A 20,221-nucleotide genomic window follows, 5' to 3' on the forward strand; every position below is an offset into this window, starting at 1 on the left:
TCCTACATTTTTTATTATGATTTTGAAACAGATGATGTATGGATATCCACCTTTGTGCTTATATTAAACAGACTGGACTTAGACATTTACTATTTAAAGCTAAAGTGCAGCAAAATTGTTTTTACTCTGCCACTTTCTAAGCCATTGCTATAAATGACTAAATGCTGTTATGTAGCTAGAAAATATAATCAGTTCTACTTTTAGGAGGCTTGTAGAAGCTAACATTAAATAAAAACACTTCATCTCTGGAAACGAGATTTTAGAGACCCGCAGACAAACTGAAAACACTGTTGCATAATGTGCAATTCTACAAAAGGTTACGAAACCATCAGAGGAATATCTTTTCAGGTTCATTGTTCACCCTGCCATAGAAGTGCACCTCTCACCTGCTCACTACATCAGCTTCAGTCCATTAAGCATCCACCCACTAAAACTGATGAGCTATTAGCCACTGAATTTAACATCTTTAGGATCAATGTTGCCTCACCATAACATAAGAGGGCAGATTATGACACAGATAATGTATGCTTTTGATAAACTGTAACTCATATTTTGCTCCTGTAAATCAGTGCAGCCTCTGATTGCTAAAATGATGTTAATGTTTTACCATTTTAAGATTGTTGCATTTGTGACAAGGAGATGCTTTACTAAAAATACATAGGCTACCATTTTTAAAGTCTGATAAACAACAATAAGGTCTGAAGATGCACTTTGGATATCACTAAAAAAACAGAAATTGCTCTTGGGTTAACTTGCCCCCAGTTTAACACTTTGAAGTAAGCAGGCCCCTATGTGAGGCTAAAATCTCAGCCAAGACTTCTAAAGAACAATATTTCAACAATCTCTCTAGTAAGACTGTAACCTAACGTATATGTAGTATAATGTTACTACACCGACATCTTGTGGAGAAATGATCGACCTACAAGTCATCTAAAGGATGGACAATAATAAAACGTTGCATCCCTGTTAACAACTTTGAATTTGGTTCTATACAGGTTGTAACAATGTAGCTAAAACCACACCTACCAAGACTAAAATATGGCGTATGCGGAGAAGGCAACTTACTTAGTATTTAGATGTTTCGAGCGACGTATTTAAAACAGCGCAGCTCTTGAATGCACCCTGCTGGCACCTCGCGCTCGCCGTGTATGTTTTCATTATCTTCCAGAGAGGCTGTTCCTCAACCTCAACCACAGTTTCACTGAAGAGAGGCAGCCAGCTCATGTTGAAAAAGCTTTAAGGGTTGAATGGCCTTATTAAAAAGCACGAACAAGTATTTTTGATATCCTAATAAGGACTTTATGAACAAAAAAAATGGGTTTTTGTACGCCACTGTAGCACGCACCGTGTAACCACGGAAACAAACTCGTAAGGAACACAAACTGCTGATAGCGCGGTAAATGTTGCATTCGAAGACGAATAAAAACGAGTAAAAACCATAAAAGTCAACCAATGTCTAGCAAAAAAACAACAGCTGAGGATGAAGCAGGGACGAAACGCCGTCCAGATACATCTGTATCGCTGGCTGAGTAAGTAATATTTTATAACGTTTTATGTAACGTTAGCCAGTGAATGCCCATTGTAGCTGTTCATCGAGTTGTTCCTAAAAAGGGGAAAAAAGAAACCTTTTCGTTTATAAAAAAAACGTATCACAATTTTCTTGTCAGCTCGGTTGTATTTCAAAGTCTGAATGGTTGCAAACTGGTTTGTCAAATGCAGCCTAACTAATAAATTGCGGTCACCCTGTTTTGTCTGGCTACATTGACAGCAACAACAAGGGTCAGGGTGCATCACCTCCCGGTGATTCAGATATGTTGAGTGCCTCACAAACAGGATACACAAAGAGGGAATTTACTATGATGCCACCTGAGGAGAAGCTCAGACACTTTGACAGCCGAGCAAAGAACCATGAATACAAGCAACAGGTGAGTGTTGTACATGGTGGAAAATTCATATTGCATCCATTGTTTATAGTTCTTAAAATTTACACGTGCATCTAAAAACAGAGAATATCATGAAAACAAGGAAGGTAAGGCACAAAAGGTCACTGCTGAAAGGGCAGGCTGTTTACATACTACTGTATCAAAGAATAATCATAGAAAGTTGACTAAAAGTAAAAAGTGTTGTAAGGAAAAGTGCACAAGCAACAGATTTTAGATGAAAGTATCTTTTTTTTATTTCATTTGGGAAATCAAGGTCCTAGAGTCTGGAGGAAGATCAAGCAGGCACAGAATCTAAGGTGCTTGAGGTACAGTGTGAAGATTTTAGCATCAGTGATGGTTTGAGGTGCCATGTCATCTGCTGCTGTTGGTCCACTGTGCCCTATCAAGTCCAGAGTCAACACTGTCATTCATCTACTAGTAGATCATCTCTGGGGAAATGTCAAGAAGAAGATGAGAGACACCAGACTCAGTGTTGAGTCCAAAAAACTAATAACTTGGTGCATAGATGAGCATAGATTTCCATAAGGTCAATATTTCTGTATTATAAACCCTTTTTTGGACTGATTTGTGATACTCTAGCAGAAATAGTGGATTTTTTATTTTTATGAGCTGTAAGTTGTAATGTAAAAAAGAAAAAAAAATTTGTAATGACGGATCTGGACGATTGTTGTATTTAATTACATCACAGTAAAGAAACACATTTTTTCATGATGTTCCATTTTTTGAGATGCACATAAGCTTTGAAAATATTTCCTTAAGACTTTACCATAGCTTCTTGAGATCATGCCTATTCCTGAGTTTGCTACAAACACTCCTACATCTTTAACATGTAGTTTGATTATCACTGAATACATTAAAATGCATGAATATATTAGCAACAGCCATACATATAGGGGGAAATTAGGTTTCAGATCATCTGTGTGCATATTGATACCTTAACATCTCAGCCACTAGGATCTTGGTGATGCTAACAGTCATTTACTGTACCTCCTCAGTTTGATGCTTGCATCCGGGACTTGATGCATTGTGTGGCTCTGACAAGGCTGGTGTATGGAGAGGGACATCTGAAACTAGCCCAGGCTCATGTTAGACTGGCGAAAGCATACTTCAAATTTAAAGGTAAATTTAAAGATAAGTTTAACTGTACAGCTGCATTTAAAATAAAATCTGAAATAAAACAGACACATTTTGCTATGCTTCAGTTAGCTAGTACAACATTGGTTATTTTTAATTTGGAGTTTCCTCTATATATAGGTCTCGTGTCTGAACACTGATTTATAAAATCTAAATAATGTCTCTTTATTTTTCAGGCTGGGGTCTGCAAGCTCAGGAGCACCTGGCCATTGCCAGAGAGCTTCTTGCTTTCTACACATCCTGTGAGGATGAAAAGTTTGAGGTTCTTATGTGCCTCCTGAACATACACCTCACACAGGGAGGCACTTCTCTGCTTACAGAAAAATATCCTTGCCTTGTTTGAGCAGTACAACATAAAAACCAGATGGTGCTGGTGAATTAAAAGTATCAACTGTGAAAAAAGTAAAACAGTAAAAAAAACTTAACCTTTCAACTGGTGAAAATAAACTATTTAAAATTTAAACTACCAGTAACCACACTAGCTAACTAATGCACTGAAACTTTGCTGGCAAAGCTCCTTGAAGGTGTGATTCATCAGGTGCTCTTTTCTGATTGGTTGGTAGTTCACTGCACCTGTGCACCAATGAGGCTTCACCAGCAGGCTGCACAGGTGATCATCAGGGTGGAGGATACGGTCACCAGCACTCACTCACACATGCATTCAGCCTCCAGAAAGAGGTCAGTTGCATACACAGGAGATGGAGCACCTTTGGCTGTAACATTTGCATAAAAACTTAAATATGAATAGCAATTTGGAAAACATTCTTAAAAAGTCCTTAACTCTTTTACTCTAGTGGAGGCAGAATCCTCCTTTCTGGATGCAGAACACATTCTTGAGAAACTTCATCAACTTTGTGACATCAACCAGGAAGAGAAGAAAAACAGTGAGCTGGAAATCTGCAATGGTCTATTCAGGTGAAGTGACAAACTATTTCTATGTGTATTTAAACCAGAAAAAAGCAGCAATATGATATATATACAAAATTAGAGGCTGTTGTGCAGAATTTGTGGCCAGTATGATGTCAAAGCAGGTGCTACTTGTGTTTAGCAGTGCTGTCGGGTAATCAGATGATTTGTGCTATTTATTTCCTATGACTCTTATGGTATCATGTTCAAGCAGAGCCATATAACTTGGTGCTTTCCAAATGATATTTTAACAGGTTACGTTTTTCCATGGCACATTTGGAGTATAGCCTGGATGGTGTAATATGTACATTGGTTTTTAATATACATTCATAGTTGTTTCATTTCTTGAAACATTGAAGATTCAAATACAGTACTTTCCTTTTATGTTTGGCCACAAGATGGTGATATGTCACTGCCTGTTTTTATAAATAACCCCTCTAGGTTGTTTTGGAGTGGAACTGGTTTGCTGACTGCTCAACAACATAATTGAATGAGCTCACAAATAACTTGACAAATCAGGGTTTTCCCATTTGCTGTCCAGGCCACTCAGCAATCAGTGTGGGTGTTTTTTATGGATGCTTGCAGTCCAGCTAGGTGTGGTCTTTATACTCAGTCGCTGATCAAGCAAAGGGAACAGTATGAGGAGGAGCATTTTGTCTCTTTTTAGTAGTATATCTCACTCTCTCTTTTTAGTTTAAACTTCAACCCCCTCACTTCATCTTTCATATTTTCTGTTATATGTGGTAATAGTTTCAGAAAGCTTTTCATTTCTCTATTAGGTGATTACTCCACACTGATTATTATAGTGTTATTGATTTGAGTCTAAAATTTTACAACATGCATTTGTAACCTGATAGTGTTATTGACAGCAGACGCCATCAGGGCGGCACTACATGTTAAGAAAAGATTAGAGACACAGTGAATCAGACATCAAGTGCAGGAAAGATTGATATGTATTGAATCTACTGAGGGAACTGTGTGGCCTACAGCATAAATTACTTACTAGCCATTTTCACTGGTAAGTTAATGTGATTGACATAGGAGGCAGAACAGAAAGCAAACAGAAAGTTAAGTGTATCATAACCTGGATTACCACTGACCAATACATTAAATTATTAATATTCTGTTGTTAATCTTTAGGGGCAAACATTGAAAATTACCATTAGTTATAAATGTGGTGCAGTGCATTGGAAATTTGTTGTTCAATTCTTTATGTGTACTGAATCTGTCTATGCTAAATGAACCAATAGATACAGTGTCTATGAAAAGTATTCACCCCCTTGGAATTTTTACCCTTTTATTGATTTTATAAATCAGTCATGGTCTATATATTTAGACTTTTTGATGTAGAAATCATTACAAAATTTAAAAAAAACAATATGTAAAGTAAATTAAGTGATTGCATGACCTAATTCAGCAGAGGTCCAGCCAGTTGGTGCTTGTACTCTCACTATTAGTGAAACGGGGATCACCTGAGTACAGTGAATGTTTATCAAGTGGTTGTAGTTTAAAAACACTTGTGTCTAAAGGGTTAGTGACTGATAAATGAGTATTCATGACTACCATTACACCATGAATACAAAAGAACACTCCAAGCAACTGAAAGGAAAGATTATTGAGAAGTAGAAGTCAGGGGATGTATGCAAAAAAAAAAAAAAGAAATTCCAAGGCACTGAAAGAATATGGCACATGTGTAAATCTGCCTCGATCTGGCCATCTTCACAAACTGATTGACCATGTAAGAGTGAGACTTGTGAGAGAGGCCACCAAGACACCTATGACTACTCTGAAGGAGTTACAAGCTTCAGCAGATAGGAGAGACTCTGCACACAACTGTTGGCTGGGTTCTTCACCATTCAGAGCTTTATGGGAGAGTCAGTGGCATGTTTGAAGAAAAGTCATTAAATATCGACTAAATCTCGACCAAAATGGTGCGTTTTGGCCATCAGACAAGACACTATGTTTAGCGGACACTGTGAAGCAGTGGTGGCAGCATCATGCTGTGGGGATGCTTCTCGGTAGCCAGTCCTGGAAGGCTCTTAAAAGTAGAGGGTGAAATTAATGAGTCAAAATACAGGAAAATCCTGGACAATCTTACTCAATCTGCAAGAGAGCTACGGCTTGGGAGAAAATTAAATTTCCAGCAAGACAATGACCCGAAGCATACAGCAAAAGCTGCACAGAAATTGTTTTAAAGACCACAACGTTAATGTTCTGGAGTCACTGAGTCACAGCTCAAACCTCAATATAAAAGAGAATTTGTGGCAGGACTTGAGCTTATGCCCAATCCCCATGTAACCTGACATAGTTTGAAAAGTGGTGAAGTATAAATGCTGACTTGAAGGAGGTGAATATTTATGCAGTCACTTATCTTCCATTACATATTTTTCTGATATTGATATTACTTTATTGAAAACTTTTTACTTTAAAATTTATTAAAAAGTTTTTGTGTTTTTTTTTTTTGGTAAAAAAAAAAAAACACAAATCATATTGACTGTGATTGTTATATAAAATCAGTAAAAGGGTTATAACTTCAAAGAGGGTGAATACTTTTTACAGGCACTTTACTTCCTAACTTTACTCAAGATTTAGTCAAATGCAGCTTAAACAACCCAGTACACTCCTTATGAATAGTCTTTCGTATAAGAGAAGGGAGTAACATGTTCAGACTTACAGCTAAACATATAGGTAGACATTGTTAAAGGGACATATTATGCAAAAATCACTTTTTCAGGTTTTTCTAACACAAATATGTGCCCCTGGCCTGTCCACAACCCCCTCAAGTACCAGAAAAATCCATTCCCTTCCACCTCCTCTTTCTCCACCTTTCAGAAAATGTGTGCTAAAACAATCCATTTTCAGATTTTACCCTCATGACCTCACATGGGGAGTAAGCACCTGCCCCCAAGTTTGAGTGGCCCTCCCCACGACTGATCTTCCTGCAGCTGCAATGCTGGATAGCTCAGTGGGTTACCCTGCTGACTTTGGTCTGGGCTGACTGACTCTGATTCTGACTGATGGTTCAAATCCCAGTCAGGTCCCAAACTTTGGATAAAAGTGTCTGTAACATTGTAACATCAGGAGTGCCATGACCATTTCCTGAGAGGGGTGTGGTCAGGGGCAGGGTCAGATAGCTAATTACCATTTAAAGGCACAGATATAGAAACGGCTCATTCTGAGAAGGGCTGAAACAGAGGGGTTTTCAAACATGAAAAATCCTATATTAGATTGTTTTTTCAGCATCAAACTTCACAGGTGTGTTTTGGGGACCTCTGAGAGCAATATAAGCTTGTCTTAAAAGGGTAAAATATGTCCCCTTTAAAGGGTGAGTGTTTATACAGGTTCTCTCATTTAAAAGACATGATTAAGAGTTTAATTCTTCACTTTGTATGGAGGACCCCATGTTTTAGGATCTTGTTGCTAGGTAGAGGTCTAAAACTCCTGCAGCATTTACAGTAAACAAGCCATTACAGCAGCCAAGGTGAGCTACAATCACAGGAATTTGAAAATGATGCCATCTTGGTTTGTTTCAAAGAGTCAGAATTTGTTGACATGATGTGTGTAATTGAAAAAATGTGCAGACTCTGGCTGGTGTGTAAGCTTGCTTAATCTCTTTTGTTAGGTGGTGACTAAGAATTTGGCATGCCTCTAAAGCTCTGTCAGTCAACAGGGTTGTGATGAGGGGGAATGTTCCCACCACAGCCTGGAGTGAAAAAGTCAGCTCAGCTCTCTAATAGATCCTGATCTGAGTAATCTGCAGGGTTTTAGATCAATTCTCAAGGTGTGTACTTGCAGTAGTTCAGCCAGATGAGGAATTTAATTCAAGGAAGAGTAAGTAATAGTTATAAATTAGTTTTATATGTGTGTGGTGTCACGTTTTTAGTTTTGGCCATGAATGCTTACATAACTTACTCATTCTCTTTGATTTAGGTTTGAAACATTTTCTCATACGATCTCCACTCTTAACTCAGTTATCCTTTTCATGAAAACATTCATCTATCCACTATCTATACAACTTATTCTATTTGGGTGTGTTGGGGGGTTACACCCAAGACAGTCGCCAGTCAATGGCAGGGCTAGCATAAAAAGACAAGCAAGCAGTCACACTTACATTTTCCCCTGATTGACTTAATAGGGCTGGGTATTTCCCATAGCCTTGCAATATGATATGTATCACGATGCAATACACACATAGGATATGATATAAAATAAACTTTCTCTGCTGTTTTTTTTTTTTTATCTGAAGTTGCAGCCTTAGTTCAAGTGACATTTTTTAGAATAGTCTACAAAAATCTTGCTTTCTTAATTTTTGTGAGTTTTTCTTATCATATGAGAATTACATAAAAATCATGATTCCCTTCAATGCATCAATTCATATCCAATTTGCAATACAAGTGAAAATCATGACAATAACATTTTTTTCACAATTGTTTAACCCTTTTAATGTAGTATTGTTTTGGTTATAGCATAGAATGATTTATTACTTGGGTTTGTTGGAAAATAGGTACGATGAGGAACTTAAAAAATAATCGCATATCAAATCGCATTCGCAATATTGGGGAAAGAAATTGCAATTAGATTATTTTCTCAAATAGTTCAGCCCTAGTATGTAGCCAACATAGCTACATAGATAAACTAGAAAAGCACTCAGAGAGCACAGACTTCTGCCATTAGCCCTATCTCCCAATAGTACAGAATCCTTTAAAAAATTTCTGGATCCAGACGGTGATCCGGATCACTCCCAAAATCTAATCAGTTCTTCCTTAAGCCATTTGTGACATTTCCTGAAAATTTCATCAAAATCTGTCCATAACTTTTTGAGTTATGTTGCTAACAAACAAACAAACAATCCCTGCTGATCACATAAACTCCTTGGCAGAGGTAAAAAGCTAAAGCTAAGCTCACAAAGCAGCTATGTAAGCTATATAGGCATTCTATCTATGTAGCAACATTAGCTTTAGCTACATTTGCTAAAGTTCACATTGTTAAAGCTAACATAGCTATAGATAATGTAGCTTATGTAGTGTGTAGCTAGCATAGCATAGGTTTAGCTTACAAAGTAGCTATGTAAGCTACATATACATGTTATCTATGTATACCATTAGCTTTAGCTACTTTTGCTGAAGCTCACATAGCTAAAGCTTACATAGCTACATTGCTTATGTAATAATGTTAATTACATAGCTAGCTCAACTATGTTAGATTTAGTTTAACTTAATGAACCTAAAGCAAGCCATTATTGGTGTGACTGGTTCTTAAAGAGGTCTATACATAATTGAGTCCCTGATTAGACCTCTAACATTTTTCTCTGTTTTATTTACAAAATGTTGCTTGGTGCTTAATGTTTGCTGTGCTATTTCATAATTGTAACTGTCAGACTTTGTTATGGATAACTTAATTTTAAAAAAACAGAACTGGAAATATGTTGTACCAGCAAATTACAGCACTTCCTTTCTGAGATATACTGTCTCCAATGAACAGTCAGTGAGAGTGGCTGTCAGAGATGTACAGCCTGCAGCCAGTCACCTCTCACATTTGTGGTCAGATAGCTTCTGTATCATCACTATCAATGTATGTATAGGCAGTGAGTACATAACCATATACTGCCATATAGATTAATAGACAGAACAGGTTATAACCTAATGAGCATGTCTTTCAACAGTGGGAAATGTCAAAGTACCAAGAGAGGACTAGGAACTTTCTTGCTAACCACTGCAGCTATTCACACAACTTATAAAATGTGAAACTGTGTGAAGTAGCTAACAGAGTTTGTGAAGTTGCCATGTTCCCCTGTCCTTATTCCCAGGCGGATACACAGGATTGCTAATGTGCAGTAAATAACAGTGTTCTATTCATGCTTGAGGTCCAGAGTTTTGTTTATTTTTACCCGTCTTTTTCACTATTTCATGTGTTTGATCAGTTGTCTGAAATTAAACCAGCAGCCTCAGACTGAAAAGATATTTTTCTCCATAAAATTTCACCCAAATTTAGCCAAGGCAAACAATAAACATTCTCATGAGTCAAACTGCTGTCAGTTGAAGCACTGTAAATATTTGCAGTAAGCGGCTTTGTTTTTCTTATCCATCTAATTACCGTAGCTTGGCTTTTTGATGTCATTCTCTGAGTAATAGCAAAGAGTAAACCTACGTAAACCATGTTCTGGAAACATTTACAATAGAGGACTGTGTGGCTTGCTTGGCAACTCATCTACAAATCCTCAATTATATAAAATTCCCCACTCTTCGGTCTCTTGGTAGATTGCAGTGGGCTGATGCATATTACAGTCCTGGGCAGGATGTGTGTAAGGATGTGGAGTGAATGAGAGGATAGAGGGGTATTGTATCTGTGTGTCCATGCAGGCAGGCTGGCAGGACTCAAGCAATACTGGAATGTAGCTCTGCTTCAACCATGGCTGCTGCCCTAAAAGGACTTAAAGAGCCTTCCCTGTGAAAACTAATGGGTGGGGCTCTCAATCTTCCATCATCGTGTTGGGATCATTTTTGATTCATGGGAGAATACAGTTAAAGGTGACATGTTACCATTTTAAGACAAGTTTATATTGTTCTCAGAGGTCCCCAAAACATGCCTGTGAAGTTTATTGCTGAAAAAACACTCCAGTTTTGGATTTTTGTATGTCTAAAAACTCCTCCGTTTCAGCCCTTCTCAGAAAGAGCTGTTTCTGTATCTGTGGCTTTAAATGGTAATTAGTTGTCTGACTCAGCCCCTGACCACACCCCTCACAGAAAATGGATGCAGCACTTGTGATATTACAGACACTTTTTTCCCCCAAAGTTTAGACTGGGATTTGAACGATCAATCTTCTAGACTGTAGTCAGCAGGGTAACCCACAGAGCTATCCAGCATCTCAGCTGGTAGCTGAGAGGATCAGTAGAGGAGGGTGGAACTTTCCTCCAAGTGGGGGAGGGCCAACCAACTCTGGGGGCAGGTGCTAAGGGCCCCTGGTGAGGTCACTAGATGTTAAATCTGAGAACTGCTTGTTTCAGCACAAATTTTCTGAAAGATGGAGAAAGAGATGGATTTTTCTGGTACTTGAGGGGATTGTGGACAGGCCAGGGACACATATTTGTGTTAGAAAAGCCTGAAAAAGTGATTTTTGCATAATATGTCCCCTTTAATTGATCAATCACAATGTTTTAATCACCTGTGCTGCTTGCTTTAAGCACATAGCAATGAATATTCTGATTTATGTAGTCCAAAGAATGTTAGCACAATGCTGTAAACTTACGCTTGAATATATTTGATTTACTCATAATACCAAAACAAGCTTGCAATAAAACATAAATTGTAAGACATGCGCAGTGTTTTGGAGGCACAGTTTTCCTGTGATGTTGTGAAACAGTGTTGTAGCTACAGACAGAGTATTAGTGAGTGTTGTGTCCTCTGAGAAAGGCCGCCCCTTCAACTGGAGAGTGAAATTAAATTTAGAGTCCATTAGGTGGTTGGAAACTGTTAGCAGAGAAGGCTGATGGATTCAGTGTCCTTGCAGGGGTTAATGCAGATATTGTCTTCAGCTCTCTCTCCCCACTCTCCTTTGATTGCTCTGTAAAAACCCAGGCATACCATAGTACAGTAGAATAAGAAATGATTGTTTTTTATTGTGAATATTAGGTCCTTGGTAGTACAGACTGATGGCATATTGTATCTCTAAATTCTCACATATTACATTGAGAGTTTGAACACACTACCAGGGTTACTTATCAGAGTGTGGGATGCCATTGAAAGTCAGAGACTTAAAAGCAGCATAACTTTCAGAGGAGACAGCCAAGAGAAACATGAGAGAATGCAACAAAAACAGTTAAAGGGCAACATGCAAGTTTTCCCTATTATAGCCTGCTCTGCACAAGGTTGCTGCTGCAGCAATCATCCAAAAAGCCCTTTACCGCTCTGCTGGGTCTGCATTGGCTGGAGACCAAACAGTTTCTTGGTGATGTAAAAAAAAAACTAATTTTAATGAAGTGATTGGCCTTTAGTTATTTATTGTACCAAAATACTGCTAAACAAATAATTTATTATGGTTGTTACAGTTGTTTATAATCAGTATCATAAAGAAATATAAACATTTTTGCAGATAAATATTTATTAAGAAATAATTTGTCACAGCTGTTTCTAGATGGCTCAATCATGTGGAAGACTTGGAGATCAGCTGCCTGGGTGTAGGTGGCCCAGCGGGCACAGCCCATGTATAGCAGACAGAGCAGGTCTGAATCCAACCTGTTGCTCTTTTATAAAGTGTCATTCCCCAATTTCTCTCTTTCAGTATCCACTCTTCTGTCCACTCCAAATCTAGGAAAAAAAGAATAATGATCTTAATCTTTGTGTTCTCCTAGGGTTAAAAATGCCTTGCCCTATTCTTAATGTGCATGATTTTGTTTTGCATCTATTATTTTGAGGGCTGTCAAACAATATACTTTCAATTGTGTCTAACATCAAAATTATTGTAGTTAACCATGATTAATGTCCCCTTTTTTGACAAATTTTGAAATTCTATTTGCATTCAAAACTTTTTTGTAAAATGTGTTGATTTATGTACTGTCTTAAACTATGGGTAATTGGCTTCCTGTTTTGACACAGACCTGCCTTTATTTTGAAAGAAAATAAGGAACTAAGAAATAGACCCCAAAGGCTATTGGTGTAATAACGTTATTATTATCATTGATGATGATAATAATAATAATAATAATAATAGTGTAATAGCATATTAACCATACGCACTCTTCTGTCAATATTTTTAAATCAATTCAATACAGTTGCCTTTATTGGCGTGGAAAACATTAGTTTCATTGTCAAAGCAATGTACAAATTTAAAATATTATTTAAAGAAAAAAGTATTATAATTGGCATAAAAAATCTGGCTTTAACTTTGAAATTTTAGTTAAAAGGTCTAGAAATAATATAATCCTTTTTTTTAAATTGTGCAGACAGTCATCTTCAGGTTGCTGAGGTGTCCAAGGTTTTCCTTTGGTCACAACAGCTCACATGATGTGCTGCAACGTTTTGCACACTGTTGCACTTCACCCAACAGATATGGAAGCTCTTGTTCATTTTTTCATTCATAAATTCTTTTTGTTTGCTGGTGAAAAGTGGAAAGAATTTGACTCTGATGCCCTTGTTTAAAAGACAGGTGGTTTAAAAGTGCAGCTCAGTTTCTACCCTCTGTTGGCTGCAGTGGGTGCACAGTCTGTCTTCTTTAGGGATCCAGCTTTGTCCTTGCATCGTCTTTCAATAGCAAGGTTCTGCTCTCTGAGTCTGTACATAGTCAGACATTTCCTCAGCTGTGTATCAGTCACAGTGCTTAAGTATTCTACAACTGCATATTTCCTATTAAGGGACAAATAGCATTCAAGTTTGGTTTGGTTTTTGGTCAATTCTCACCAGTCAGTTGGATAGTTTTTTGTTTGTTTGTTTTTAATAATTTGGTTTAAGCTGGTTAGATTTGTGTCTGAGGACTCTCCAGGTGAGCAAAGTCTTTACCGACTGTCTGAGGAGGTAGATAGAAATAGGTTATTGTATTACAGTACACTAAACTGGAGTGCAGAGCACTTAATCACAAGTTAGTATTGTCCCTCTGCACTTACAGGTAGTGATGACAGTTTAACTGCCTCTGTTTTCCTTTTCTACTTCTTTTTTAACAGTAGTCATAAACAGATGTTAGGTGATTACAGTTGCAATTCTAGAGCTATTTTCAGTCACTTTTTTTCATGAAACTTTTATTTTATGTCAGCATTATTCGCTCTACGAAAATTAATTTATTTTGCCTTATATGCCTTTTTCTTGGTTGCAATATGCTAGTGTTGTTAATAACACGATAGCTAATGGATGCTAATGTTGGCTAGCGCTATTATGCAGTACGATATCCGCTATGTCACAAATATGGCATTCATTGAAGGCACAAGGTATTTTGAGTGTGCCAGTACACTGTCCTGGTACAGTGCCGGGAAAAAGTAGTCGCCCCCTTTCTGATTCCGGATTTTTTTGCATATTTATCACACTTAAATATTTCGGATCATCAAACTAATTTTAATATTTCACAAAGACAACCCAAGTGAATAGAAAATGAATGATTATTATTTATTTATTTATTATTATTTTTTATTTTTTAAGGTGGGGGGAATCCAAATCTATCTGGCCCTGTGTGAAAAAATAAGTGCCACGTCACTGTATACTGCTTGTAGGGATACTTCACAATGTAAAAGCCCTTTGTTCCCATGTATGTACTCAAAATATGTAGTATTCAGTACAGGGGTATGTGATTTGGGACACACTATATGACATAAACTTAGTAGTTGTGTGATGAGATCAAAACATCACGAGATGTCTCGTTGAGGGGAAATCATCTCTTGAGATCAATATTGCCAAGACATCAGGAGCAGCAGCTCTTTGACAGAAAACAATACCTAAATGGAAGTTATAAAACATCATAAAGATGCCCTGGACACTTTGAAATTGTTGGTTTGCCAGCTAATGAAGAAACAGAACTGATCCGCGACCCATTCAGATCATGCTCCATCCCCTACCCCCTCCTCCACGTGCGCTACTCGGGGCTGCACATGATCCATCTATGCATAGTAAGTTCATCAAAACAGTCTGAAATGGTTAAATGCTTCTTCTGGAAACCTGTGCAGTTTCCGTGGGGTCGTGTATGCGCACAGACTCGCTCATAGTGCTGGTATCTGTGACTTTGTGACTTTGAATTAGTATTTGCTTCTTCATGTCTCCTTCTCTTCTCACCGTCTGTCAGTCACTCATCCATCAGCTGTTAACTGTTGTGTATCAACATTCAGAAGCTAAACATGAGTAGCACAACGGGCCGTTGCATACTGCAGCAGTAAACTTAGCAAAACAAACTCTGTCTGAACGCCATAGAGTCCACTGTTAGTTCCAAAAGCAAAGTTCAAGTTCCAGTTAAATGCGCCATGTTTGTTAGTCTGACAGCAGACTGAGCAGACACACACTCGCTCACCAATGCACACACATTAATACACACGCTCATCTTTGCGTTGTGTCCAACACTGTCAAAGCTCTTATCAGAAAAAAAGACCACAGTAGTATAAAATAAGCTATTTCTCTAAATTACTGTAAAAAACGAACAAATGTGTTATTTACAATGATTTTCTTCTAAGTGTTTTAAATAAGGATGTCCTTAAAGAGGATGAGAAATAGTTTGATTTTACTGATGCAGCCCTTTATATTTCAGTCTGTTGTAAATAGTTTTTGAATTACTTTCAAATTAATCTAAATGCTATCACCATTATTATAATTGAAGCAATGGTGCATAGTGTAGTAAAATAAATATGTGGTAGAATATTAAAATGAAAGGTCTGATTTGAAGGGCATTAAAATGTACAGTTTGAGTCAGAGTTAGACAAGACAAACTGTGTGTAAGCATTGATAGCCTGTTCAGTCCAAGAGGAGTTAGTTTAAATATTTCTGAATAGACCTAAATGCTTCGCAGTTATGACTTTCAGCTGTATAAAGGACATATTTGCCACTCATATATTTATTTCCAAACTAAAAAAAATGTAAACTCTCGTCTCGTCTCATGTCTTGTGGGCCCAAATCTCGTCTTGTCTCGTGAGATAAGCGTCTCGTCACACCCCTAGAACTTAGCCATGGGAAAAAGGAACTTGCCATTGATTATGAAGGAAATAGGGGAACAATAAAAAGTAAAATGTTAGTGCAGATGACTTTCTACTTGTCCATAGATCCATAGATGTGAGTTTTTTTTTAAAGTGAAATAAGACATTAGGGTGCAGTTTTGTATTAATTGTACATCATTGTGGCTGCTCGGAGACCTTGCAGTGGCTTGATCATGGTTTGCTGAAAGTGACACAAAAAGCATGCAATTAGTGTGATTTAAAACTTTTTTTGCACCAAATATGGCCCTTAATTGCATTTCAGTTAATGCATTGATGTTGATGCTGACGGTATAGTTGTCTATAGAAAATGTTAGCATAATTGAAAAAAAAAATAGGAGGAAACAGACTGAATGAGACTAATTTCTACCTTCTTCATGCAAAATGTAAAGAAGTAAAGAATTCTTTCCATGCCATGTGCCATTCGAATGTCATGGTTTTATTGTTTTTCTGCAGAACACTTAAGCAGGGCAGTTTTAAAAGAGAGATGCAGACATGCTGCTGGAAGGCATCCAGTTTAATCATTAGTGTCTTAAGTACTGTCCTAATGGGGTCACTGAATCTATGTTATTCTTTCTATTTCTGATAGTCTCTTCATATATGTGCCTCTCTGCTCTATAGGGTCTATAGGAGACAGGCCAGACCAGAGGAGGCCTTTAGCCAGTGTGAGAAGTCTCTGCAGTTGCTGAAGGACTGGGGTAAGCCAGAGAAGATGTGCTTTGTCTACAGGGACATGGCTGCCATCGAACAAGACAGAGGTCATCTGAATCAAGCCATAGAGCATCTCACCAAGGCAAGAGGATATACATCAACAAACATGACTCTTAAGCATAACATTTATAAACATGAGAGGGTTTTTTTGACTCAGTGCCATGCTCACCTCTTATTTGGTGAAATGTGATCTATCTTATTTCACGTGGGGGTTTCTGTTAGGCTCATGCCATTGCGATGAGTCACAACTCAGAGGAGCTTGAAGGGGCTCAGATCTCCCACAGCCTGGCCCTCATCCTTTCTGCTGCAGCAGAGCCACATCACAATGGTGAGTTTATTCACAGACACAGGCTGAGCCTGAGCAACACGGTGAGGGGGCTAATTAGGATTTGAATCAGCTATTGTCTGTCTATATGTGGAAATCTTTAATACCGCATCATAAAAACAAGAGCACATAATGGCCTTATTGAAAAAGAATTCAAGTATAGACATGTCTTTGTTCTGTAATGTAAGCTTTTTGTGCCACATGGCAACCAAGCATGTAAACAAAACATATGGAAACTATAATGTAGGAATTCTAGAAGAAACTATGACTTTGCATTGGCACTGGACTATATTTTCTTTTTTTCTCTCAATTATTGCCAAAATGATAGATAAGATGCATTTTTTTTTTGTTTTCTCCATGCTATTGTAGATGCTGCTGTTCAGTACTTTGAGCAGAGTTTAAGTGCATACAAAAACTCTGCAGGTCCACAGGATCCAGCTTTTCTAGCTGTTCAGGACGATTTCTGTCGCTTCCTTCTATTCAATGGCCAGCAAGAGGTTAATGGTGACGCATGCATGCACCATACACATACAGCTATACACAGGCTCATTTAATTTTGAGACCCATAATACATTTCATTTTCCACATGTTGTTTTTAGAGCATCACCAAGGAAACAGTTTGTATTTATTAAGGATTCTTTCCCTGCCTGCTAGACGTGGTGGAATAAATCCACCTTTTTCACCTTTCTTTCGCAGAGATGTGCAGAGATACAGAGGGCTTCCCTCCCATCAAAGAGATACACGTTTGGTGACCTGAGTGCGGAGGTAGCAGAAACCTTTCAGCTGATTGGAAGTTTGGAAATGACAGAGGGCAGAATGAAGCAGGCCCACAGCACCATGACAAAGGTGATCACACATTTCAGATCACAGCTAATGTTTATCACGGTGACAACCTTTAGATACACATTTAGGAATGCTGGACAGAGTTAAAGGAAATGTCATCCCACATGACATTGAACCTGCCAAACTATTTGAAGGGCTTTAATAAAAGGCCAGCAGTGAGTGGGTGCGTCCATCTGCACCAGTGAGAGGCTTGTTCAAAATATACACACAAAGAGCCCCTGTCATTCTCAGATGAGCTATTTCCACCATCCTCACTAAAGCTGGATGCTATCAGAGGCAAATGCTAATCTTGGAGGGGTTGCAGTGTGCACAGGCACTATCCCTGGTGTAAAATATCACACAGAGTGACTTTGTGCCTCCTCAGTCTGGACGGAGCCTGACAGATGGGCAGCGCAACTCTGGAAAGAGAAAGGCAGTTTGCTAACTGCTGTCACTTAAGAGGGCACTGATCCCAATTAGTGTGGCATGCCATTATGTCCTCGGCAACAGAATCTGAAATCCCATGTCTCTGCACACATGCTTTAAATAAAATATCCTTTTTAGATGATTTAATGAAGCTCCTCCTTAAGAGCTGTTTTCAATTTAGTTTTACGTAACTTGTGTTTTTGTTTTCACTACCACAATGACGGCATATCTTCATCTATGACCTCAGTTCTGCCGACTACTAAACACAAAAATACACTTCCAAAGAGGGGTTTCTTCATACTAGTATTAACATGTCTGTAAGTAAAGGAGCACAGTTGCTATGTTGGTTTGTTTTGGCATGCAAGTGTCTAAGGGGTTTCAAGTCCCCCTCTTACACTGATGGGTACATCCAGGCTCTCGCTAGTAACCTTTCGGAAGTTCCCTGACACAGACCAGATATGTCAGCTCATTTCTTCCCTGTCATCATGACACCTTTTCACCCTAAGTGACTTTTATTTTTCCAGAGGAAGACAAGCTCATACGGTACCTACAGTGCATAAGATCCACCACATAAACACAGAGAACAATAGTACCCACACACGTTGACTTACACTTGACATTACCCTTTCCTCTGTAGTGAAAAAGCCCTTCCATTACATCAACCTTAGCAACAGTGAAAACATCTGAGAGGCCAGATGGATCTGCTCCAGATTACGGAGTGTTTTACTTTCCCTGATGAAGAAGGGAACTTTTTCTTCCTTTTTTCCCTGCTTCAACAAAGTTCTCTTTACGTGTTGTTAGGAGGATTGCCAAAAAGGCAGAAAAGCTCGGTAGGTTTTATGTCATGTTTGTGGCTTAGATTTTTCTATTGTATTAAAAAAAAATTTAAAAAGGAAAAATTACTTAACACAGAGCCACACCGTCAGAGCTCTTTTCTCTTATTTGATTGGTTCAAACTAAAAGTAGAGTGGAAAAATGACTCAGGCTTCTTCCTAAATGTGTTGACTTGCCACAGATCCCAGGTTGTTGATCAGGACTCCTTGTTGTAAACGTAGCACAGCCCCCTTTTTGACCTGACACACGAGTGGTCAGCACAGGTGTTATGTAAACCTTGGAGAGCAACAGTGGTTATTTTGGGATGTTTAGTGCTTTCACATGTTGCTAGGAAGTATTTTTTTCATCTCTGAGTATGAGTTGCGCCTATCATCTTCCACTGACCACTCACACTGCTGTCTTTATTTTTGTTTTATTATAGTGCCTGGAGATCCAGAGTTTGTTATTCAGTCCTCAGCACAAGAAGACAAAAGCCACACAAAAAGCTGTGGATATGCTGGCCCGGTAAATCTGTAAAAAATTCACTTACATTAATAAAACTGCACTCATTAAATCCAATTTAATATTGTGCTCAAACAGTTATTGTATTGCAGATGAATTAGTAATGTAATCTTTTTCTAATAGTGACAGAATAGTGAAAAAGTAAGATGCTTTATTTATTTGGCCATGTACTGTTTTGCAGGGCACCAGAGGTAGCTGAGAGACATCAGAGGAAAGGTAGAAGGAAAACAAAACCTCAGACACTTTCCATTCTACCATCCAGTGGGGACGATGGAAACTTTATGTCAGATTCTTGAAATGTTTTACTTCCCCTCCACAATATCCTTGCAAGTTTTAACTAAGAGCTATTGACTTACAGTTCCTATAGAAAGTATTCACCCCCTTAGATGTTTTACCCTTTTATTGATTTTATAAATCTGTCATGGTCAATATAATTTGTATTTTTGACAAAAAAAACTTTAATGTCTAAGTGAAAACAGATTTCTACAAAGTAACATCAATCAAACAAAAATACATCAGGTTAAATAAGGGACTGCATAAATATTCAGCCCTTCAAGTCAGTATTTAGTAGATGTACCTTTGGCTGCAATCACAGCACTGAGTCTATGTGGATAGGTCTCCATCAGGCTTGCACATTTGGACGCTGGGCATGAAGTCCTTTTCAAATCCAGCCTTAAATTCTCTTTTGGATTGAGGTCTGGGATTTGACTCGCCCACTCCAGAACATGAACCTTGTTTTTTTGTTGTTTTTCTGTGTATCTTTTGCAGTATGCTTTTGGTCATTGTCTTACTGGAAAACAAAGCTTTTCCTAAGCTGTAGTTCACTTACAGAGTGAATAAAGAGAAATTACTACATACAGCAACCACGCCGCGATCTGCTGGCGAATCGTACCATGGAGCAAATTGTTCCCTCTCCATTCCATCAAAGCAGTTCCACTGCCCACGCTCCAGCCCAGCAGCAGCAC

General features: G+C 38.2%; 1 protein-coding gene across 1 annotated transcript; it reads left to right on the forward strand.

Moving 5' to 3' along the window:
• The first annotated feature begins 1,248 nt into the window (after positions 1–1,248).
• ttc23 (tetratricopeptide repeat domain 23) lies at positions 1,249–19,694 on the forward strand. Its single transcript, XM_041796043.1, has 11 exons — positions 1,249–1,529; positions 1,769–1,925; positions 2,939–3,062; positions 3,254–3,401; positions 3,867–3,992; positions 16,259–16,430; positions 16,571–16,676; positions 17,043–17,170; positions 17,370–17,519; positions 19,177–19,259; positions 19,438–19,694. Exons 1-11 carry the CDS (start codon positions 1,453–1,455, stop codon positions 19,550–19,552), a joined length of 1,386 nt encoding a protein of 461 aa, XP_041651977.1. The 5' UTR covers positions 1,249–1,452; the 3' UTR covers positions 19,553–19,694.
• The last annotated feature ends 527 nt before the right edge of the window (positions 19,695–20,221 follow it).

This window comes from Cheilinus undulatus, linkage group 9, assembly GCF_018320785.1.
Source record: "Cheilinus undulatus linkage group 9, ASM1832078v1, whole genome shotgun sequence".
Taxonomy (NCBI): domain Eukaryota; kingdom Metazoa; phylum Chordata; class Actinopteri; order Labriformes; family Labridae; genus Cheilinus; species Cheilinus undulatus.